At 40.7% G+C, this 23,599-nt stretch overlaps 3 protein-coding genes across 14 annotated transcripts in view; 1 reads left to right on the top strand and 2 right to left on the bottom strand.

Moving 5' to 3' along the window:
• Nucleotides 1-7,561, bottom strand: part of caskb (calcium/calmodulin-dependent serine protein kinase b) — a 44,031-nt gene extending 36,470 nt beyond the window's left edge. For 3 of the 10 annotated variants that reach the window (XM_051897261.1, XM_051897266.1, XM_051897260.1), the window contains exon 1: nt 6,970-7,559. In XM_051897261.1, the coding sequence (XP_051753221.1) occupies nt 6,970-7,028 (59 nt within the window). In that variant the 5' untranslated portion in view covers nt 7,029-7,559. Of the gene's footprint in view, nt 1-6,969 lie in introns of all 10 variants that reach the window. The other 7 variants (XM_051897257.1, XM_051897263.1, XM_051897265.1 and 4 more) reach the window with 5 other exon arrangements.
• A 3,004-nt stretch (nt 7,562-10,565) lies between these two features.
• On the bottom strand, nt 10,566-15,998 carry fbxl3b (F-box and leucine-rich repeat protein 3b). Its single transcript, XM_051897280.1, has 5 exons — nt 15,708-15,998; nt 12,916-13,303; nt 12,691-12,813; nt 12,424-12,595; nt 10,566-12,121 (listed from the first exon to the last, which is right to left on the bottom strand). The coding sequence occupies exons 2-5, from the start codon at nt 13,300-13,302 to the stop codon at nt 11,481-11,483; spliced, it is 1,323 nt and encodes a 440-aa protein (XP_051753240.1). The 5' UTR covers nt 13,303; nt 15,708-15,998; the 3' UTR covers nt 10,566-11,480.
• Nucleotides 15,999-17,189: 1,191 nt separating this feature from the next.
• LOC127514804 (uncharacterized) lies at nt 17,190-23,595 on the top strand. 3 transcript variants are annotated; one of them, XM_051897993.1, is made up of 21 exons: nt 17,190-17,243; nt 18,235-18,279; nt 18,384-18,450; nt 18,566-18,628; nt 18,705-18,770; nt 18,862-18,897; nt 18,970-19,041; nt 19,119-19,196; nt 20,240-20,308; nt 20,760-20,801; nt 20,881-20,922; nt 21,001-21,048; nt 21,127-21,183; nt 21,255-21,350; nt 21,580-21,642; nt 21,726-21,803; nt 22,002-22,091; nt 22,230-22,319; nt 22,394-22,502; nt 23,029-23,131; nt 23,270-23,595. In XM_051897993.1, the coding sequence occupies exons 2-21, from the start codon at nt 18,258-18,260 to the stop codon at nt 23,284-23,286; spliced, it is 1,308 nt and encodes a 435-aa protein (XP_051753953.1). In that variant the 5' UTR covers nt 17,190-17,243; nt 18,235-18,257; the 3' UTR covers nt 23,287-23,595. The 3 variants fall into 3 exon arrangements, with proteins under 3 accessions (XP_051753953.1, XP_051753954.1, XP_051753955.1); XM_051897994.1 differs by lacking the exon at nt 22,002-22,091; XM_051897995.1 differs by lacking the exon at nt 22,230-22,319.
• The last annotated feature ends 4 nt before the right edge of the window (nt 23,596-23,599 follow it).

The following is a 23,599-nucleotide window of genomic DNA, read 5'->3' as shown; positions in this document are numbered from 1 at the left end:
CCCTTTAGACGTCAGTAGAAACACTTACAGTGATGCTTCAGACGCCGGCCTCAATGAAGACAACAACGCATCTTCACAGGAGGAGTGTGTCTGACCTCAAAACATCTGGAACAAAGACATGAGACACTCAAACACACCTGAGAGAGTGTGAAGAAACGCTCGATCAGCAGATTCCCAGAGAAACGAGGGCGTCCCAGAATCCCTCTGAGCTGAGGACCGGTGAAATCAAGCTGGTCTACCTCAGTATAGCTCGTGTGAAGTCCAGTATGGGTCACATATGAGCAAAACCGTGGAGATTGTGGGGATCAAATAAAACACAAGTTCAAGGTGAAGTTCAGAACTTGTCTGGATTCGTCTGGATCTCAGATGAACAGCGGATCCATGTGCAGGACCCACCGCACGGCCACGCAGGAAAATAAGCAGACAGACCAAATTACAGCAGAGGACCGCAGCTACAATTACAGCTTGTGTCGGAGCAGGGAATGATTCTAGGAATAACATGGAAAACATCCCAGCGGATGAAACGCTGAAATTCAGCACAGGCCACACTGGAGCGCTGGTTTCAACTTTCAGCGGTTTATTTATGGACAATACATTTCAGATCTGAAGTCACATGACCCACTGACCGCAGAGCTGAGGAGCCATTACATCACAATCCAGCAGAATCCACAGACTCCAGACAATGATTATCTCACACACACACACACACACACACACACACACACACACACATTACAAGAGTAACAAAGTCAAAACATAAAACTCTCGTCATCATTCCCTCACCCTCGTGTCAGTCCACACCTGTAAGCTGTTGTGTTTCTTTCGCTCTCACATGCAAATAATTTACCATGGTAAAAACGGTACTGCAGAATCTTCACCTTTTTAACATGGTCCGTTATAACCATCATAACGAGCCGCTCAATCTGACACGATGAAATATGGATGAGCCAAAGAGGGTTTTTGAGGTGTGGTATCAGCTTTCACGTGTTGAATCATTAATAAGAGGCCTCAGCGATTACCGTGAGCAGCCAATCACACGGTGTCTTTATCAGTGATCGTCTGCATCACATGACTCAGAACCGGCTGATCCGGCACTGAAACACTGAGCCGGTGTGAACACAAACTACAGCTGGGATTCGCCCTTCTGTCTCCTGAGATTATAAAAATACACTTACAGAATTATACAAATATAAGAGATACAAGATCATATTTTTCAGTTCTTGATGAATAATAATGAACATGTCTGAATATCGTCTTCTATAAAGCTGATTTGACTGTTTCATAACTGATGAACTTTGCAACATTAACAGTTATTGAACTGAATTGATCTGAATAATGACACTATTGTTTTGGGTATTAATACAAATTCCACGATTCATTTAGCCTAGATTTCGATTCACAAGCTTGCAATTCAATTCCGGTTAAAATAGATTCAATTTCGGTTAAAATAGATTCAATTTGATTATTTTGGATATATATCAGATGTCAAACTTTCTCAAGGACATCAAATATCTCTCAACTAAAGCTGTAAACTGTACAGGGAATCAGTTGGTACTACATTATTACTATAATACTGAAGGTTAAAATGAACTGATTTGTATACAAACACTTAAATTACACACAAGGAAGTTTTTATAATAACTAATTTTATAATTACACAATTATGCTTCTACTCCAATTCGTTTTTTGAAATATACACATTTAAATGGTCATAATTACATTAAATTATACATTAAATATTGAAGAACAGGTTCAGTAAAAATATATTGAATATATAATCAAGTGTATATTTATAAAAACACTTCTCTCTAGAGTTATTTTTCTAGCTGACTGTCGAGTTTATGGTCACTGAATGTCTTTTCTGAGGTAAATGTGATGTTACGGTTTTATCAGCGTCTTTCCTCGGTTGAAACACCGATTGATGGATCACATGAGACATGATTCATTTCAGTCAGTTGTTCTGAATCTTCTGATGTTCATTTATGTTTATTTGCTGCTGTAACTAGTAGTAAAGAGGAAGAGATGATCATTCATGATCTGTCAGCACACATTAAAGACACTCTACAGGGGTATTTATCTCAATTACTCAAGTTTAAATAGTCTAAATGACTCTAAGGCCCTCCTTCATCCAAGGCAATCCGCTTGATAAGTCGTGATGTAATGAATATATGTTTCCAGGTGCAAGCTTTCACTCCGTTTCAATTGAGAATACTCTCAACAGCCATTTATGAACACGGTTTACTCGTATCACATATTAGATCTCCTCTGAAGTTCACCGACTGCTTCAGACCGCACTGACAAGCTGTCGCATGTCAATCATAATTACTGTGAAATACTGTTAATTTTTATTATTTGTTCATCTCAAAATGCATCAATAAAGTAAGCTTTCCCCCAAATTTACTGGTCATAGCTTTGTAACTAGCACAATCTCAAATTCACAGTTTTTACAGCCGCAGAGGATTCATATCTGCTGCTCCACCAGAGACCATCAACCCTAAAGTCAGGGGAATTTAAACAATTGCATTTTCTCACTCCAAAAAATAAAAATCAAGAGAAGACTTAAACCTGCTCACTGATAGAGAACCCCATAAAACATTACAGCTGAGATCTGAATCCGTCCCATTAAAAACTGACACTAAAAATGGATCTTGATCATTTCATTTGGACTCGAGTTCAAAATCTGAGGAACAAGAATGTGCAGAAGCTTTCTGTATGTACATGAGTCTCCAAAATCTGCTGTGGGTCATGATGACACAAAGACAACCGCTGCGGGTAAACCAAGTTAAAAAAAGAAATAATAAAAACATAAAAAGTACAAGTTAGGAACATTAAAAATGGTCAAGAAACCACTTGAGACGGACTGAACCGAACCGATCGAACACAACACCTCCGAGCAGAAACGGGTTTCTATGATCTGAAGTGTGTGTGAAATCAAACACTAGTCAAAGGGCTCATATATCATGAGAGATTTAATTGTACTTTATTTACTATGAACTTACTGTAAAGTTCAGAGTTCATGAAAACAGACTCTGTTCTGACTGGATGATCTGAGTCCTCTTACAATCAGACAAACACACACGACACAGACCAGAGTCAGACGCTGTGATGCAAATCTCACAGTTTCACTCATCAACTAATATTACTGGGCACAGGAAAGATTTACTATATTATGAAATGTGCGCTCATAAAAATAAAGGGTCCAAAAGGGTCTTTTCTCAGTGATGTCAGAGAAGAACCATTTTTGCTTCCCTAAAGAAGAAGTGATCAGTTCTTAAAAGAACCATTTTTTCTTAAAGTAAAGAACATTTTAATCATCTAAAGAAGCTTTTTCCACTGATGTTAAAGATTCTTCATGAACCATCAATGTCAATAAAGAACCTTTAACTATTTATTGAGTATCAGTGGCCTGTTGCTGCTGTTCTATAAAAGCAATAATCACCTCAGAACAGCCCTTTACCGTGGTAAAAACACTGTAACCAAACAGAGATCGACCTGCACCAATCAGGCTTCAGGAAACATCCAGGAGTCCATCACTTCCTGTGAAGAGAGCTCATTGATCACATGATCAGCAATATTAATCCTGATCAGCTCTGAGAGCAGCAGACCGATCGATTCAGGCCTAAACAACCATCACGACTGTTCGGTCCTGCACTGCATTATGGGCCGAGGTTCAGTCCTGTCCTGTCCGTCATGAACCAACCAACACGCCACTATAACCGATCATAAAAGTCCCTCGGTTCTTGTGCTGTCGTGATCGATCTCCGTCTGTGGTGATCATCTGAAGTTCAGTTGATGAAGCAGAATCCAGTCGGACCTTGCGATGGACAGCATCATATAGAGCGTCTCACCGTTTCCATCCGAATCTCAAGTTCTGCTGCTGTGACTGAATCAGATCATCTGTGGTCAGCACTAGTAACACTGAACCAGTTTAACCACAGCAGCACTAACTAGTTCATCATCTGATCACCCCAGTGGGACGTCCTGCGAGCCCTCGTGACCTCCGGGGGACGAGATCTGGACCGTATGTTCATTACAGCTGAACTCCGTGTGTTTGCTGTGGTTTCATCTGCATGTGACACAATCCCAGCAGGCTAAGCGTCACTGAAGACAACTGAACACCAGAAACACACACAGAAAGACTATAGAGAACACACACCTCTGTGACATCATCATCATCATCATCAGCTCTGTCCAGATTCGTGTGTGCTTCATTAATAGATGATTTGAGCGTTCTTACTAAAACATTTAAAAGTGAGTTTTGAAGGAAAATTCAGATTAAATGATTCAGTCACATGAGTGAATCTGTTCATAAATACACGGACAATGTAATTTACACCAAATCAAAACATTATTATTTAGAATAAAGAAATCAAAGCTTTCTTAAGAACATAAGGACTATTAAAATATGTCTGGAAGTTTTACTTCTCATTACTGTAATTCAGTATTCATAATTCAACCCTTTATAATAATAAGAATGAATTAAAGGCAGCACAACAAATGCTGATGAATAAATCCTGAACATTTGCAGTAAAGATGAATATGGAGTTAGGCTGTGTTTACAGCTGGTATTAAGATGCATTCTGGTCGATCGGATCACAAGTGGGTAACGCTAAATACAGGTGTAAACGGGGTCTTTGTCCACTTTCAACCACTTCCAGAGGCAGACAAAATCCAGATTGCTTTTGTAGTGTAAAGATCGCCAACTGACCTAATGCTAAACATTATGGGAAAAGTGCTAGCCAGACGGGATTTAAACTTCAGCTGAAGACCCAAGTTTGGTTTGAAAATGAAAAACGTACTAAGCACAATGTTCTCTCACCATTCCTGATTTCCCGCATTCAGCTGGTCTTTCGCCTGTCGGAGCAGAAACTGAAGCTGCTGCTCTCTGTATGTTTTTCCATCATCTCCAGCCGCGTTCAGATGTTAATTGTGTGAGCTTATTTTGCCCATTACATTGAAAGATCTGAAAAAACCCACACATTTACCCGCCCACAGACCCTCCCCTCGAAGAAATCAGGACAGAAGTGGTTAAAAGTGGACAAAAGAGACGGATTAAAACACCAGGTGTAAACGGGAATGTGTCTCCCTCATCTACTTGATCTGATCGACCAAAACACATCTCAACACCAGGTGGAAACAGGGCCTTAAAGGGTTAGTTCACCCAAAATGTAAATTTCTGTCATTAATTACTCTCCCTCATGTCGTTCCACACCCGTAAGACCTTCATTCATCTTCAGAACACAAATTAAGACATTTTTGATGAAATCCGAGAGGTTTATGACTCGTCCATAGACAGCAATATAATCAACACCTTCAAGGTCCAGAAAGGAACTAAAGACATCATTAAAACAGTCATGTGACTGCAGTGGTTCAACCTTAATGTTATGAAGAGACGAGAATACAAAAACAAAACAAAAATAACCACTTTATTCAACAATCTCTTCTCTTCCCTGTCATTATCTTACGCAGGTGACGCAGTGAAGGCTTCCAAATTTACGTCCTGAATGCCGGCTCAGTATTGGCCGAAGCTGATCACGTGATCAGCACGACACATGCGTGTGATGCTGACGCAGGAGCCGGCCAATAATGAGTCGGCGTTCTGATGTAAAACCTGGAAGCGCTGGACGTAAACATATGAGAATGACACAGAAGAGAAGAGATTGTTGAATAAAGTCATTATTTTTGTTTTGTTTTTGCGCACAGAAAGTATTCTCGTCTCTTCATAACATTAAGGTTGAACCACTGCAGTCACATGACTGTTTTAACGATGTCTTTAGTACCTTTCTGGACCTTGAAGATGTTGATTATATTGCTGTCTATGGACGAGTCATAAACCTCTCGGATTTCATCAAAAATATCTTAATTTGTGTTCTGAAGATGAACGAAGGTCTTACGGGTGTGGAACGACATGAGGGTGAGGAAATAATGACAGAAATTTCATTTTTGGGTGAACTAACCCTTTAACATTCCTCAAAACAGGCTTCAGTGTGTTTATGTGAAATATAACTGACTGGTTTGTAGACAGAAGAACGTGAGAAACACATTTACTCCAGAGTGAAAACAGAGTGAAAGATGTAAATAGTGTTATAGAGCAGTGCAGTGACACTGACAGACAGCAGTGATGGTAAATTACACTGGTAAACCGTGGTGAAGACTGACTCGAAACACTGCACACACTTCATTCAGATGAGATCCACCTGTACTGAAGGAGACAACAGCTTCTCTTCTACAGGGACAGAAGCACAGACCCATCTGACTGTCATTGATGGTTCCATGAAGAACCTTTAACATCTGAAGGGTCTTTATAGTCAAAAAAGGTCATTATAGTCTTTAGATTATTAAAATGTTCTTCACACAAAGAAAAAATGGTTCTTTTAAGAGCCGATCACTGAAAGGTTCTTTGAGGAACAGAAGATGGTTCTTCTGTGGCATCACTGTGGAAAAACAACCTTTTGGGACCTTTATTTTTAAGATCCACACTGAGTCTCAGAGGATGTTCAGATGATGCAGATGTTCATTCAACACAAGTCTGAATGAAATAATGACCTGAAATCTGCAAACCAACTTTAATACCTCAAGTTCAACCAATAAACAGCAGTGCAATCACACACACACACACACACACACACAGGCCCATCATCTCACAGCCAGATTTATACTACAGACTAATAATCAATGAAGATATCATTTAAATATTAGAATAAATCTGCACAATGGGAAAGACAAAAATTACATTTTACAAGACAAGCATTGATGAGACTGACATTACAGTCATATAATAACAGAGAGTATGAAGAGTTACTGATCAATGAATATTAGTGTCACACACACACACACACACACACACACACGGTCAGCTGAACCTAAGAGCAATAAAATGTCAACACACGAGACAAAGAGAGCCGGAGGAAAACGCCTCACACCGGAGCCGATCAGCAGTCAAATGATTGATTAGAATCGATTACTCACTTTCCGATCACCTCACAGAGCTCGTACACATCCTCAAACAGCACGTCGTCGTCAGCCATAGTCCCGCCGACAGATCCTCAAAAAAGATCCGATTTCCCACAGAAACGCGCCGCGAATGTCAGAATCCGAGCGGCGGATGATTTTCACCCCCGGATCCTGCTGTAAATCCCCCGGATTCCCGTCGACGACCACCGAAGATGCCCGTTCACACCGGACGACGGACGACGATGATGGTGATGATGATGTCAGGGAAAATCAACGCTCCGGGATTCAGGTCGCAACGCTCCGGGAATCTGCCGCTTCAAATAATAAATGTCAGTGTGACGCGAGCGGCCGCGAAAAAAAAAACGGCTCGAGCGATTCCTACGATGAAAACGCGCTCAGAGCCGCTGCCGCTTCGGTTCCCGTCCAACGGCGCTCATGATTGTCCGTTAGACGCACCGGTACACGCCCTGATCCTCCGTTAAAGCGGCTCGGTGCGCGTGAGGTAAAGCAGCGCTGCCCGTGTAACGGTTTTCTGCAGCTCTTCGTTGCTCGGTGTCTCTCCTCCCGCTCCGCTGCTACTCCAGTTCAGCTCGCAAACGCTCCGCCCTCTCAAGGTTATGAAGCTGCGGGATGAAGAGCCGCAATGGCCGCCGAAGTGCGCTGGATAACCCGGATGTTTCCGTTGACGCTCTTCGGGCTGTTTGAGCCAAGATGGCTGAAGAAGGGCGCGCCTTCGAGCCCACAGCGCTAAGTTTCCTAATCTGACCAGAGAAAAGCCGTTCTCTGGTCAATCGGCCAATGGAAGGTCCGCGTCGCTCCGCATGCTGGTTGACCATCCGATGACGTAAGAGCTTCTGCGATTTTCCTAAGGATCCGTGCATTTTCTTACAGAATAAATGCTGCAGGAGGGCAATATATTGACAATCTCTCAGAATAATAGCAGGATCGCTGGCTGAACATTATTTTGTTTATGGTCCTGAATAGATCAAATCCATCCTGACATCACTGACTGAGCCACATGATCACATCAAGCTCAGAAATATTCTATAGCTCATAAAAATACAGATCTCATATAAACTGATACGGTCTACACATTCAAGCAGCTAATTACTATATATATATATATATATATATATATATATATATTACCTGCTTATCAAAATAAAAACACTGTCGAAGGAGCCCTTGCTTTTGCACTGTCAGACAAAAATGTTTTTATTTATTTATTTATTTTTATCTTATAATGCTCTTTAACAGTACTACATGTTCATATAATCTCATAACACAAATGGAAGCCAATTTCTGCCACATAAAAGAAAATAATCATGCTTTTGTAAATCATAATTATGATATAATGTTAAAAATTTGACCTAGTATGCCATAATTTCGACTTTATCTCAAATTTTTTACTTTTTGTCAATTATTAGTCTACATAAAAGTCAAGATTATGACTTAATTTTGTTATAATTTTAACCTTTTAATCTCATAATTATGACATAGAAAGTCATAATAATGTTGTTGTTAATTTCAATTTTTTAATCTCTTAATTTTGATTTAGTATGACATAATTTCGACTTCATCTCATAATTTTGACTTTTCATGTCAATTATTAAAAAAAAAAATTATGACTTAATTTTTTCATAATTTTGATCTTTTAATCTCATAATTATGACTTAGTATGGAGTAATTTCGACTTTATCTAATATTTTTGACTATTCGTGTCAATTATTACATAAAAAATCAAAATTATGATTTAATTTATCATAATTTTTACATTTTAATCTCATAATTATGACAGAAAATAATAATTTCGATTTTGTCTAATTATTTCTTTTTTTTTTTTTGTTAATTTCAACTTTTTTAATCTCATAATTATGACTTAGTATGACATAATTTTGTCATAATTTTGACCTTTTAATCTCTTAATTATAACTCAGTGTCATAATTTCATGTCATAATTCAGATTTGTCGTATCTTGGGCTTCCGTCCATCTTCATCCTAACAGTCAGTTTTATCCTCCATCCTAAACGTTTGTCTTTATAATCTGTCCTTGTTTCATTCGCTGCTGTAAATCAGCGTCTTCATCAGTGGACAGTTGCAGAAGCACATGATGTAAAGACGGTCTTCAGAGTCTGACCAACAGTTAACAACAGGTAATCATTCAAATTACACCACAGAACTTACAATCAGTCTGAAAGAAGAAATCACATGACTGGCTTGTAAGACTATAGTCTAAGCTGTTACTGCTCTTCATAATGAATCCTCTGAGCTTCTGCTCTTCATCAGGCGTGTGTCTGATCACTGAAGTTCAGCTGGAGCCACAGTCATGCTCTCAGTTACTATGGCGACTCTACAGGCAGAAACAGGAAGTGTCTGTCTGTGGGGGGGGGTGTTTCCGTGGTAACTCGAGGGCATAAATACATGCTTGAGCCCCAACCAGCATCACAGTGAACACACACACACACACACACACACCTGATCAGAAGTTACACTCTTACTTCAGCAATAAAAACAAAAACATGAAACAAACGTGATGTTTGACTAAAGTCATTTTTGCTTTAATTTTTTCATTACTTATTTTTAAAAAAGTAACTATTTTGTTGTAAATTTAAAGTAATGCCTTTACTAGTTACTTGAAAAAGTAATCTGATTACATTACTGGAGTTACTTGTAATGCGTGACCCCGACACCGGACCTAAAAGTCTAATAAAAATACTCAGTGACATCATTTCTATTTATAAAAAACATTAAATCTGATTATATCTGAACACAGTCATGAGTCAACAAAACACTGTACAGGGAAAAGCATAAACATAAAAACATGATAAAGGTACAATGAAAAGTTTAATGTTCAGTTCCAATAATCAAGTGTTTCCTGTAGCACCGATCGCAGCTCTTATAAACTCATCCATGTACTTGAATTAGAGTTTTGAACACTTGCACAAGAATCCGATCTGAATATCTGCTGTAAATCCACATCTTCACTGTGACGCCTGTCATCATATCTGCTTCTGCGTTTGAAGAAGTGCTTCTTCTTGTAGCCTAGTTTTCTAGTTGGTTAAATGCAAACTTCTGTGTGAAAAACCACCTGATCTCCAGCTTTCCTTCATTCTGACACAACTGGGACAGTCGAGCGCCGAACCTTCCCTCTCAGCTGGAATGACACGAAATTCCATGTTTTTCCATTTAATCACCATTGCAGAATATGATTTATCTTTCTTGTTTACATGCCTAATTTGAGGACAATGAATGTACTTATAGTCAGGAATCACCATGACCCGTTTGTGGAGCAGGAGCTGGATATGGTGTATATTATTAATTTTGCGCCTCTTGTCTGAAATGGGTGGAGCTAGATGGTCCAACCTCAACCTGACCCCACCCACAACACTACCACTTAACATAACTCCACCCACTCAGCCCAGAGAGGCGGAGCTCTGCAGTGAATGAACCAATCACAGTCCTGATTACTGAATGAGCTTTTATTGAACTCTTTTAATGACTTCAGTGACTTATATATATATGAACAGAATATTTAAACACGTTTTTACACCTCTAATGTGAAATGTGTCAATAAAACATCACTCTACTGCCAATAACACAAACTGAAGCACTTCTTTACATTCACAAATTTATTCCAAAACAACAATAAAAACATTTACACCACATTGGTTTGTCTCTTTTATGGATAAAGTTCTGTATTCATACACATAAAAACGATAAAGCAATTAAACGCCTGAAAGAACAACATGACAAGCTTATATCACTATTCATTTAATGCAAAGAAAATAATATAATATTCATCATTATCAACATCAGGAGAAATATTGACAACCGATAATCTCATATGTACATTTCTAAAATACATTTCTATGTAAAGTGCAGGAGGAAATGATCTGAATCTGTGTCCACGTCAGCTCAAGTGTTTCTGTAAGTATTGCTTAAGAACTAATGAAGCTGCGCTAACAGATGAGCGACGCGATCACATCCGTCCGTCTGACGCTGAACTCCTCCGGCGCCTGCGATAAAAACTACAAAACACAAGAGCTCATGACATCATCATCATCATCATCACTAAAATCAGGAAATGTCAGACTTCTTTCTGAAAAACTGGACTGATCAACCCTTGATGAAATGAGCATGTCAAACACTAGATTCAGATTAAACGTCTTCATTAAACGGTCAGCAGTGTGTCTTCTGATGTCATATCCACCATCGCTCACTTCAACAAGAGCAAATATGTAGAAGAACCAAAACACATGATCAGAACCGGCGAGCTGAAACTTCATCTGGTAAAGGTGCTTGAAGATCACGGATCGCTCTGACGTCACTCGTCCCGCCTTCATCCACCATAAACCGACACTGAGAGTCAAAACCACACGTACATTTACAGACAAACATGTTGAGTGAGAGTATCCCGGATCCAAACACAGGCAGTGCTTCTGTAAACGCTTCAGTTCCAAAACTAGAAAATCCACAAAAACATCTTCTGTGAGAGGGGAATCATGGGGCATAACTGTCGCTCCGGTCTACCAGGTGGGCATCATGTCGGGGAACCAGACGCGGCCCAGGTGTTTGGACACTTCCCAGTGGATGTCGTCCAGCCCGTACTTGTTGTCCGGCATCAGAACCTCCTCCATGATGGACAGCTGCGAGAGCCGGCCGCCGCACATCTTCACGAACTCCACGAAGGCGCTGCAGGAAACCTCGCACTCGCCCAGGCCGATGGCCGACAGCTGCTTGCAGCGATCGGCGATGCGGATCAGCTCCTCGTCCAGGGGTCGCAGGCCGTTGGCGCACACCACCAGCTCCACCAGCCGCGGGCACGTCAGCCCCACGCGGCCCAGGACCTCCTTACTGACCGAGCGGCCGAAGTACAGGTGCGTGACGGGCACCTCGTCGCGGAAGAAGGGTCCGAACTCGTCCTCGTACAGGAAGAAGTACATGACCAGGTTGAACTTGGGCGAGTGGCGCACCATGGCGTCCCAGCTGCTCTTCTTGATGGAGTGGAACTGCTGGCCCGGGTTCTCGCTCACCACGTCGATGCGCAGGTGCTCCAGGTGAACGTGCCGCTCGGACGACAGCGCCAGCAGCAGCTCGTCGCTCAACAGGTGGTAGTTTAACGCCAGCTCGCGCAGACCGTGACACTGATCCGCCACGCACAGGATACCTGCACAGAGGACACATGATCAGGTAGTGTGACTAGTTTAAAACAGGACCGATTTTACTTTCTTTAGTGTGCAATGTTGCTGTTCGAGCATGAAAAAGGCGGGAGTTCTTCTCTATATCAGTGTTTCTGAACTCCCTGAAACGCCTCCAACTTGAGTTTTCTTCACAATATTCCTCATTTAAGTAATTAATATGGAGAATAAAGGGGCGGGGCCTGGTTGAGTTAGTTAGTAGTGTGTTGAAACTGGCGGTTATGGTTACGGTATTTCCCAAACATGCGAAGGTTGCTGATCTGATGCTCACCTGCGGGAGACACGTGTGGACAGCTGCTCATCTTCAGCAGCTTCAGCGTGTCGCTGTTATTGGCCACCAGCACTTTGAGTGACGGATCGTCCACTGGAGTGTCATCGATCTTCAGAGAGGACAGAGATTTAGAGTTCACGAACACCACCGTCAACGCCGAGATGAAATGAGACTGAGGAGACAGAGAGAGAAAAACAAGAGATGATTATTAGACTGAAACTGAGATAGAAAACAGAGTGTGTGAGTGTGTGTGTGTGTGTGACTGACTTTGGGCAGCTCCATGAAGGAGGGTCTTGCGGTGGAAATGAGTCCGAGGGTCTTCAGAGAGCAGTTGACCAGCTGAGAGAGGATGTCACACGCTGCTTCTGCAGACTCAGTGCTGCTGTCCACCTGAACACACACACACACACACACACACACACACACACACGTGAAGAACGAGGACACGCATCAGCACTGACATCATCTTCAGCGAGCGACTCCTGCTCTCACCTTGAAGCTGACGTACTGCAGGTGGTTGGAGTGGCGTTTGATGATCTGTTTGATGAGGTCGGGGTGCGTGGCCTTCAGGTAGGAGCTGGCCGGCTGGTTGAGCTCGAACTCGAAGCACCTCCAGAGCTCCGGCATGTGGAAGGCCTGGTTCCAGCCGCGGCACACCTGCGAGGCGAAGGCCCGGTCCAGCAGCGGCAGGTACTGGAAGATCTGCAGCAGGATCTCCTCCGGCAGCTGCCGCCAGTCCACCTGCCCGTCCTCTTCACACCGCTCCTCTGAATCGCCCCGCCGGAGCCTCTTGCAGACCTCAGGGGCCCCGGGACCTGGCCCCGACACCGACCCGCCTCCCTCCTCCACTTGATCGCCTCTCTTCTGGCCTCTTTTCATCCTGGAGAAACACATGAACAGTGATTATGTTCAGAATGGAGTACTACACACTGCATACTAGATTAGATTTGCGAGATAAAAATGTAGAATTGTGAGATATAAACTCGAAATTAATTAGTTTTATTCCGTGGCTTCCACAGACTGCTTCTGCAGAACTGCCATTTTCTGCCCCAGATAGGCTCCGCCAACAAAAAAACGTCATTGTTGTTTGCAAACACAAAATAGGTCTACAGCACGTCATGTGGTCAGTTAACGTCATGTTCAGCTTGTGCTCGTAAAGATTACAATATAAGGATAATAAACAACATCAGAATGTTTACTTGTACGCAGCTGTATGTCTGAGCAGATACTCCCAGTTTCTTCACTTTCATCAAGGATTCAGTTCAATTTTTACTCTATAATTAACTGTGATTAACAAGATCCGCTGTGATCTTCTGAGTTCATCTAACCACACATGATGGATTAACAAGCATTTGTCACAAACACATTCAAGCATGAATGAACTAAACAGAAATCAACTGTGTGTGTGTGTGTGTGTGTGTGTGTGTGTGTGTGTCACGCCCAACCTGACACCATCATCAGTGAATCAAGCTCCAGCTATGCGTGAGAAAAACACTGTACAGATATTAATACTAATCAGGAGTAAATCTGCATCTGCCTGCTGGACAAACACCTCAGCTGAGCATCAGATTCACCAACATATCGAGATTCTGTCGTTATTCCATCAGCTGGTCTGACTCTCTTATGCCTTCAATTTAAGGGTTAGTTCACACAAAAATGAAATTTCTGTCATTAATTACTCCCCCTCATGTCGTTCCACACCCGTAAGACCTTCGTTCATCTTCGGAACACAAATTAAGATATTTTTGATGAAATCCGAGAGGTTTATGACTCGTCCATAGACAGCAATATAATCAACACTTTCAAGGTGCAGAAAGGAACTAAAGACATCGTTAAAACAGTCATGTGACTGCAGTGGTTCAACCTTAATGTTATGAAGAGACGAGAATACTTTTTGTGCGCAAAAACAAAACAAAAATAACGTCTTTATTCAACAATCTCTTCTCTTCCCTGTCATTATCTTACGCAAGGTGACGCAGTGAAGGCTTCCGAGTTTACATCCGAATGCCGGCTCAGTATTGGCCGAAGCTGATCACGTGATCAGCACGACACATGCGTGTGATGCTGACGCAGGAATCGGCCAATAATGAGTCGGCGTTCTGACGTAGAACCTGGAAGCACTGGATGTAAACAACGAATGAGAATGACACAGAAAAGAAGAGATTGTTGAATAAAGTCATTATTTTTGTTTTGTTTTTGCACACAGAAAGTATTCTCGTCTCTTCATAACATTAAGGTTGAACCACTGCAGTCACATGACTGTTTTAACGATGTCTTTAGTTCCTTTCTGGACCTTGAAAGTGTTGATTATATTGCTGTCTATGGACGAGTCTCTCGGATTTCATCAAAAATATCTTAATTTGTGTTCTGAAGATGAATGAAGGTCTTACGGGTGTGGAACGACATGAGGGTGAGTAATTAATGACAGAAATTTGATTTTTGGGGGTGAACTAACACTTTAAAGGTGTAGTTCAACCAAAAATTCAAATTCTGTCATGAATCACTCCCCTCAATAAAACTTCAATAAACATATATTTCTATCCAACAATCACAATCAGCTTTGACAGTTTTGATGTGAAACAAAGCTTTTAAATTCTGTCAGTTTCATCACTAAATTGAGTGTTTTTGTCTCTAAACATGAATGAACATCAGAAGATTCAGAACAACTGACTGAAATGAATCATGTCTCATGTGATCCATCAGTCAGTGTTTCAACTGAGGAAAGACGCTGATAAAACCATAACATCACATTTACCTCAGAAAAGACATTCAGTGACCATAAACTCGACAGTCAGCTAGAAAAATAACTCTAGAGAGGAGCGTTTTTATAAATATACACTTGATTATATATTCATTATATTTCACCTATTCTTCATTATTTAAATGCACGTTTGAATAAATCCGTCATGAAAAAAGTCATTACTGCCACCGTTTAAATGTTTAGAATTGAAATATAAACAATTATGACATTAAAAAATTATTATAACACTGTTGTTATTATTATTATTATTATTATTATTATAAATGTTTGTTTACAAATCAGTTGTCAATTATAACCTGTAATATTACAGACTGACAGGGTTCCTGTACTGTTTACAGCTTTAGTTCAGAGAGATGTTTGTTCCCTTGAGAACTGACATGTAACGTTACTGTACCTGATATATTTATATCCAAATGAATCGATATCGAATCAAATCGCGGATCGAAATCGAATCGTAAAATGTGTGTCAATGCCCAGCCCTATAGAGAGACATTATAATAAGTATTTGATGTTGTTGATGTACCTGTGTCGTGTTGCTGCTAGTGTTGATTCGGTGAGTGAGAGGGTCGGTGTCGCATCAGCCCGGGCCCGCGCTCCGATACTTCACCCGAGCGGCCCGACCGAACACGATCATTGGCTCTCGGTCGATGCGATGGCAGCGGAGAGATCGACGCGCTGAAATCGGTGACTTTGGTGAAGATCGCTTCGAGTGTTTTTCTGTATATCTTGTGACCTAGTTACTCCAGCGAGAAGCGCCCGTTCGCTGAAAATGGCGATGTGTTGTGCTTAGACGCGAGAGGTGCATTTTGGGTAGAGTCGAGTGAGTGTAGTTCCCAATGCTGCCGGTAGAGGGCTCCCTCACAGTCACACACTGCACATCAACGCTGAAACTGAACCATATCTTTCTATGGCAGGAATAGTATGCGATTCAAAGAAAAATATTTATATGTTTAAATGTTTAAAACAATCATTCTGGTTTAAAGGATATAGTTAAACTTTTTAAGTACCTTTTTCTAATGCTAAGAGTGTTGAAATCAGGGTAATTTAAAGGGATAGTTCACCCAAAAATGAAAATTCTGTCATCATTTATGAGTTTATTTTTTTCTGTTGAACTAAAAAGAAGATATTTTAAAGAATGTTGGTAAGGAGACAGTAAGAAAAAATAATATTGAAAGTCAAGGGTTACCGTCAACTGTCTCATTACAAACATTCTTTAAAATATCTTCTTTTTAGTTCAACAGAAGAAATAAACTCATACATGATGACAGAATTTTCATTTCCATTACTTTAATTAAAAAAAAAATATATACATATATATTTTTATAAATACAGAAACGCGCCGCAAACACTCACAACGCCACCAAATTTGCTGGTGTTTTTTATATTTGCATGTGTTTTCTTCAGTTGCAGTGCATTGCGCTTTCTCGGTCACCGTATGATTCTAATAATCATTACATTTTGTCCCTCAGTTGTAAGTATGTTTAAGTGAAGAACATGAGTCCGGCAGGTTTTAGAGCAGATCTGTTTATTGTGACATAAAACAGAGAAGAAGAGTGAGGTCACATGAAGATCTGCGGATTTGTTTCTCCTTGTCTTCAGTCACATCCAGATGTTGAGAGGGAGTGAAAACTCGTCTGATAAAAGACAAAGAATGTGCGACACATTCATCTGATTCACACGCCCTGTCAATAAAAACACGCCTGGACTTGACATGTGTTTTTTATTACAATGGAGAAGAAACAGGTGCACAACAACACAAGTTCAGTGGCAGTATGAGGATGTGATCAAAGTAGAATAAGAATGAAAGAGTTTGAGTCTTTAGTTTGTGTTTCTGAACTATCACGGCTAACTCAATAATAGACTATAAAGTGTGTTTGTGTGAAGCTGCTGAAGCGGCAGCTGAAACTCACCGTACAGGTTTGCTGTGGGTTGGAGGTGATGTGATCAAAGTCCTCATTGGCTCTGACAGAAGAACAGGGTGTGACAGCAGATTAACACACACACACACACTCACACACACACACACACTCACACGCCAGCGGCCGTTCGTCACACACAGGTCAGTCAAACACTTATACTGCAGCATTAACGAGTTTAAACTTAAAACATTTATATATGAAAGTATTAAATGACAGCAGATGAAGCTTGATGCCTAAATTTCATATCCATCATGTCTTTTGTATGGAAGCTCATTTCTGCAACATAAGAAACAAAATCATGCTTTGGTCATGCTAATCATTGTAATTATGACTTGATTATGATTTTATGACATAATTATGGCTTAGTATGTCATAATTGAGACTTTTATGTCATAATCAACTTTTTAAGTCATAATTTAGACTTTTTATCTCATAATTACGGAATCATAATGTGAATAATTTTGACTGTTTATGCCAAAATTTTGACTTTATATGATAATTATGACTTTTTGTAAGTCAGAATTTCAACTTTTTATGTCAATTTTGATGTTTTAATGTGATAATTCTGACTTTTTTTAAGTCAGAATTTTAACTTTTAATGTCATAATTATGACTTTTTAAAGTGTGATTTATGACTTACTATGTCATAATCTTGCCTTTTTATGTCATAATTATAATTCACAAAAGCATGATGTTTTTTTCTTATGTGGCAGAAATGGGCTTCCACACTTTTGCCTCATGAAAAATCATAGAAACTTCTCACAGATGAGCAGTATATGTATGTAGTGTGAGTGTAAGGATCGCTGGTAACGAACAGCTGTAATCAGCAGGGTGTGTAGTGATTGTTTCTGAAGGGGCGTCTGCTGGTTGATCAGGACGGGTAACTTCAGCTCACACCCTGAGAACCAGGGAAAACTGCTGGAGATACGAGAACAAAACACACACACTTGGCACCTGCCACAAATATGCCTGGCAACACGCCTGCAGCGCAACTTACACTCACACGCAAACAAACACTGATGAATTATAAATACAATGTGTGAAAACAGTGGAATCAAATGAAAGGGATTATTGTTGTTGAGCTTCAGAGCGACAGATGTTGATTCATGACGGTGAATCTTGATTTCACAGAACTTCACCGACTGTAACACATCATGAGCACACAGACCAAATCTGGTAAGAGTTTCTCCTTTATTTGAATCTCATGAAACCTGTCAAGAACATGTATAGGTGTGTGTGTACATGTACATGTGTGATGATGTTGTGTCAACATGTTTGAGGGAGGAGAACCGTCCTCAAAGACAACAGCTGGATCAGACGAAACGCTGAAGAGGATGAACCTGTCGAGTATGACACACACACACACACACACACACACACACACACACACACACACACACACACACACACACACACACAGGTGGTGTAGAAATGATATAACGTGAGCTCCTGTTGTTTGTAGTCATGATCCTAACTTCGGTAAAGTCGTCCTGAGTCAGCAGAGACCAGTGGATGATGTCAGCAGGTGAGAATCTGTCAATCATAATCATATCAGCTGCTGCTTTCATATTAAATCACATTCATGTTCTGTGTAACTTCAGCAAGCCGGTGGAGGCCAAAAAACCCCCAGTGAACTCTGGGACGTCCATCAGCTCCTTAAGCAAGAGGTGCCTGAAACGCCTTCGAAATACAGCAGCACATCATGTACATGCATCTATATATAATGTTCACTCATTTCTCTTTCTTATGATGTGGCAGATTCAGTGGCAGTCAGGAGCTGCTCAATAAAAGCAGGTTGGTTTAGATTGGTTTGTGTTTCATATCTCAGATGCTCGTGTGTTCACTGACTCTTCTGTCCTCCTGTAGCACCACCACGACGAACACGAAAAGCGCCGCGACCGTCCCACCGTCGCCCACCAAGCCTCCGGTCCCTGCCAAGTGAGATCAGCCGCTCTTCATACAGGAACATGTAGAAGTTTGTGACTCTGTTAAACATGTGACTCGATCTGTTTCAGGAATCCAGCGCTGAAGACTCCCAACACATCCAGCTTCACAGCGCGCGTCTTTTCAGGCGCAAACACGAGCAGCAAAACGTAAGTGGGAAGTATCCCAGTGTATCAGTCCGATGAACAGGGAACGTTCTGGCAAGGTTCTCTCTCAAACTAACATTCCAGTAACGTTAATAGAACGTTCGTTCAAAGTTATCTGATCTTTAATAATGTTCTCAAAACGTTTGCACAAAAACATTATTTATACAACGTTCATCGAGCGTTTTGTTCTGAAACATTTTAGTTCGTCTAACATTTTTTAAATGTTTCTACTTGAATCAGAACATTCAAAAGTAACGTTCCAATAATGTTTGATGATGATACAATGGAATGTTCCCTTAATGTTCACATATTATTAGAGGAAAAAATGTTTTTAAAACATTTTAAAAAATTGACATTTTAAACATACAGAGAACATTCAGAAATAACGTTTCCATAACCTGGGAACATTTGCAAAAAATTCTTAACATACACTACCATTCAAAAGTTTAGGGTAAATTGAATTAAAAAATTGAAATTGAATTTTATTCATCAAGGATGCTTTAAATTGATCAAAAGTGACAGTAAAGACATTTATAATGTTCTATTTCAAATAAATGCTGTTCTTTTACACTTTCTGTACATCAAAGAATCCTGAAAAATAAAACATATCACAGTTTCCACAGAAATATGACTGTTTTCAACACTGATAATAATCATAAATGTTTCTTGAGCAGCAAATCATCATATTAGAATGATTTCTGAAGGATCATGTGACACTGAAGACTGGAGTAATGATGCTGAAAATTCAGCTTTGATCACAGAAATAAATGACATTTTACTATATATTCACATAGAAAACAGCTGATTTACATTATAAAAATATTTCAAAATTTTTACTGTATTTTTGATCAAATAAATGCAGCCTTGGTGAGCAGAAGAGACTCAGCAAAACATCTCACTGACCCCAAACCTGTGTTGAGTCAGATCTGGAGCACACAGAAAGCGTTAGTGAACACGTGTGTGTTAGTGAACATGTGTGTGTTAGTGAACACGTGTGTTCCTGACCCTGTGAGTTGTTGTGATGTGGTCGTGTTTGTGTGTGTCAGGTTAAGCCCTGTTAAACCATCGTTTGGTGAGAAGTTTCCTGAAGTCACAGCGTCTCAAACTACCAACGGGTGAGTCGAGTCTGTGATCAATGTACAAATATAATTCAGCTGTTTACAAACCTTTTTCTTGAAGTCCCCCTGAGATTATAATTCAATATTTCAATAATTTGATGTTCACGGTTCTCTGAGGTCACTTAATGGTCACATGCAGGTAAAAAAATCATCTTTTTTAGTAAGTGTTTTTTTCTTTGTTTTGATTATAGTTTGTTTTATAAAATTATCCATTCATTTATCCATAGCTTCTCACGAGAAACACTTTAATGTCAAAGTCAAGCCTTTTATTTGAACAGCGGTTTTCACAACACATTATTTCAAAGCATCTTCACAGAAAATCATGATTATCTTCATGCTTTTTGTGTCAGTGCAGCTACTGTATATAGTCTACAGTTCAGTATATGAGTTCAGTTTCTGTGCAGTTCTGTTTCGGTGTTGATCTGTGTTTTATTCATGTTGGTCACAGACAGGATAAGAGCAGCAGCGCTGGACCGCCGGCGTCTGTGACGTGAGTCTGTTAAACATGTTAAACTCTGATCTTCAGTCAAAGGAAAGCTGGAGTCTAACAGTGTCTGTGTGTTTAACAGCGTCTCTCCGTCAGCAGCTCCATCAGTCACAGCCACTTCCACGTAAGAGATTTTCAGTCAAATCCAGATGTTAATGACGAGCATCTAATGTTCTGACGTGTTTATTCCTTCATCCCGCAGCGGAGTGAAGAGTTCAGCCGTCACGACCCCTGTGAAGAGCCCGAGCCGGTGAGATTCACCCTCCTTTAGCAGATTCACGAATCACGAATCACGAATCACACTCCTGATGTTGTTCTTTGTTCTCAGGAGTGAAAGCGTGTCCGTCTCCACACTGGTGTCCACGTCCTCAACGCCGTCCGCTCAGTAAGTGTCTCCACAGTGACGTTCATCCGAATGTTTCTTCATGATCTCTGATTCTTCTGTCCATGAAACAGGACGACCGTCACAAACACTAAAACATCCTCCTGGAGGCTGGACGAGACTCCAATCACGAGACCCGCAGAGAAACCCTTAGCGAGTCCAAAGCTGAGGTACGAGTGCTTCACGCGTGATTCAGTCATTTATAGTTGCAAAGAAAGAGAAGAAGTGACAGATCTTTTCTTTTGCATTTTGATTAATCATTACAAAGCTAAAAAAAAAAAAGATAAGCATGGATGAATTGAACAACAAGACCATTAAGATCAGTAATATGCATTTAGAGTTTCATTTCAAGCCAGCTTTAGCACTCGTGATGAAATATTTGTGTTGATTCTGACGCAGTGATGTCAGTTATTCTCCATCAGCCGCGACCGTGAACACGCGCTACACCTATCAGACTCCCAGGTAACGCTGCACACCTGTCATTTACTTCATTCACCACACCTGACATCTTCAGGACACTCGTTCATCATGTGTTTTTCCATCAGCGCTCCACTGGATGATCTCGCTGACGCTTTATTGCCGAGTCTGTCTGGAGGTGTGCAGTCACAGCCTGTCAGATCACAGTAAGACACACGGATGATTTCACACACTGTTATCAGCGTCACACATGTGATAAACTCTCTCCACATCAGTTCATTCGCAGCTGACAGCTCTGAGAAAGTTCCCTGTTAGCTGGGATACACTAGACATGATAAGATAACTCATAATTCAGAACTGATCATCAGATGTGGAAATACGCATGTCTGTTCTCCTGATTTCAGAACGCAAGTCAAGACGGTTTATACGGAGATTCCCGCTGCGTCACCGACTCTACGCTCTCCTCTACAGACGACACTGGAGTCCTCCAGCAGGTCAGACATTAATGACGTTAATGAAGTTCAGAGGTTTATTATATTATCCAGCGTATTATCCAGACATGATAAGATAATTCATAATTCAAAACTGATCATCAGATGTGGAAATACGCATGTCTGTTATCTTGATTTCAGAACGCAAGTCAAGACGGTTTATACGGAGATTCCCGCTGCGTCACCGACTCTACGCTCTCCTCTACAGACGACACTGGAGTCCTCCAGCAGGTCAGACATTAATACCGTTAATGAAGTTCAGAGGTTTATTATATTATCCAGCGTACTGTAAGATCTCTCTGTAGGTCCGTCAGCAGTCGGGATGTGTGTACGGTCTGTGGGAAACCCATCGCTGGAGCAGAGAGGATGATTCTAGAAGAGCTAAAGATCATCAGCCACACGTCCTGCTTCAGGGTAAAACATGAAACATGTCTGAATCTGAATCAGCACTGATGCTCAGAACTCTGATGTAACGTCTGGAAAGTCTGTCTCTCTGTCTGTTTGTCTGTCCGTCTGTCTGTTTGTCTGTCTGTCTGTTTGTTTGTCTGTCCGTCTGTCTGTCTGAATGTCTGTCTGTCTGTCTGTCTGACTGTCTGTCTGTCTGTTTGTTTGTCTGTCTGTCCGTCTGTGTTTATTTGTCTGTCTGTCTGTCCTTCTGTCTGTCTGTTTGTTTCTCTGTTTGTCTGTCCATCTGTCTGTCTGTCTGTTTGTTTGTCTATCTGTCCGTCTGTGTTTGTTTGTCTGTCTGTCTGTCAGTCCTTCTGTCTGTCTGTCTGTCTGTCTGTTTGTTTGTCTGTCTGTCTGTCTGTCCGTCTGTCCTTCTTTCTGTCTGTCCGTGTTTCCGTCCATCTGTGTGTCCATCCGTCTATCTGTACGTCTGTCCGTCTGTCCGTCCGTCTGTCTGTCTGACCATCCGTCTGTCTGTCTGTCTGTCCCTCAGTGTGCCGTGTGTCACTGTGATCTCGGCGGTCTGGAGGCGGGAAAGTCTCTTTGGGTTCATCGGGAGCGAATCAACTGCGCGAACTGCTTCAGTAAAATCAGAGGTACTTCATCACAGTCTCACGTTTGACAGGATTTACTACAGGAGCATCACCACAATCCTCTCTAACTATCATGTACTGTATTGTGGAATAATTATACTACTGTCATAATACTGACTGTGTTCATTTCATTTGTTTTAGGTCAGTGGTATATCTGAGATGGACGGATATCAATCTACATGGAGACAAAATAATTATAGAGTTGAGACAATAATTCAACACAGCAGATGTTAGAAAATGACAACTGATTAAGATTTGTCTGTTCAGAAATGGCATAAGGATATAATTATATTCATGAGGAAACTGTTTACAGCATTTATATGGTAATAATTATGAATGGCACAGTTTTGATCATTCATGAGGGTATATATCTGTTCTCTTAATATCAATAAATGTAATTGACATTAATGTTTTGAATGTCACCTGTACACATGATATGAAATAATAAAACTATATTCTGATTCTGACTAG

This window comes from Ctenopharyngodon idella, chromosome 6 (assembly GCF_019924925.1).
Source record: "Ctenopharyngodon idella isolate HZGC_01 chromosome 6, HZGC01, whole genome shotgun sequence".
Taxonomy (NCBI): Eukaryota; Metazoa; Chordata; class Actinopteri; order Cypriniformes; family Xenocyprididae; genus Ctenopharyngodon; species Ctenopharyngodon idella.
Note: the sequence above shows the minus strand (reverse complement) of the source record. Positions and strands in the feature narration are given on the sequence as shown.

What these genes read in the sequence shown, in the direction of transcription:
- fbxl3b (XM_051897280.1), bottom strand. Translation starts at nt 13,302, where the DNA reads ATGAAAAGAGGCCAGAAGAGAGGCGATCAAGTGGAGGAGGGAGGCGGG. An exon ending in TGCAGTACGTCAGCTTCAAG is followed by an intron (nt 12,814 to 12,915) that starts GTGAGAGCAGGA and finishes GTGTGTGTTCAG; the next exon opens with GTGGACAGCAGCACTGAGTC. An exon ending in CCTTCATGGAGCTGCCCAAA is followed by an intron (nt 12,596 to 12,690) that starts GTCAGTCACACA and finishes CTGTCTCCTCAG; the next exon opens with TCTCATTTCATCTCGGCGTT.
- LOC127514804 (XM_051897993.1), top strand. Translation starts at nt 18,258, where the DNA reads ATGAGCACACAGACCAAATCTG. An exon ending in GGACCGCCGGCGTCTGTGAC is followed by an intron (nt 20,802 to 20,880) that starts GTGAGTCTGTTA and finishes TGTGTTTAACAG; the next exon opens with CGTCTCTCCGTCAGCAGCTC. An exon ending in TTAGCGAGTCCAAAGCTGAG is followed by an intron (nt 21,351 to 21,579) that starts GTACGAGTGCTT and finishes ATTCTGACGCAG; the next exon opens with TGATGTCAGTTATTCTCCAT.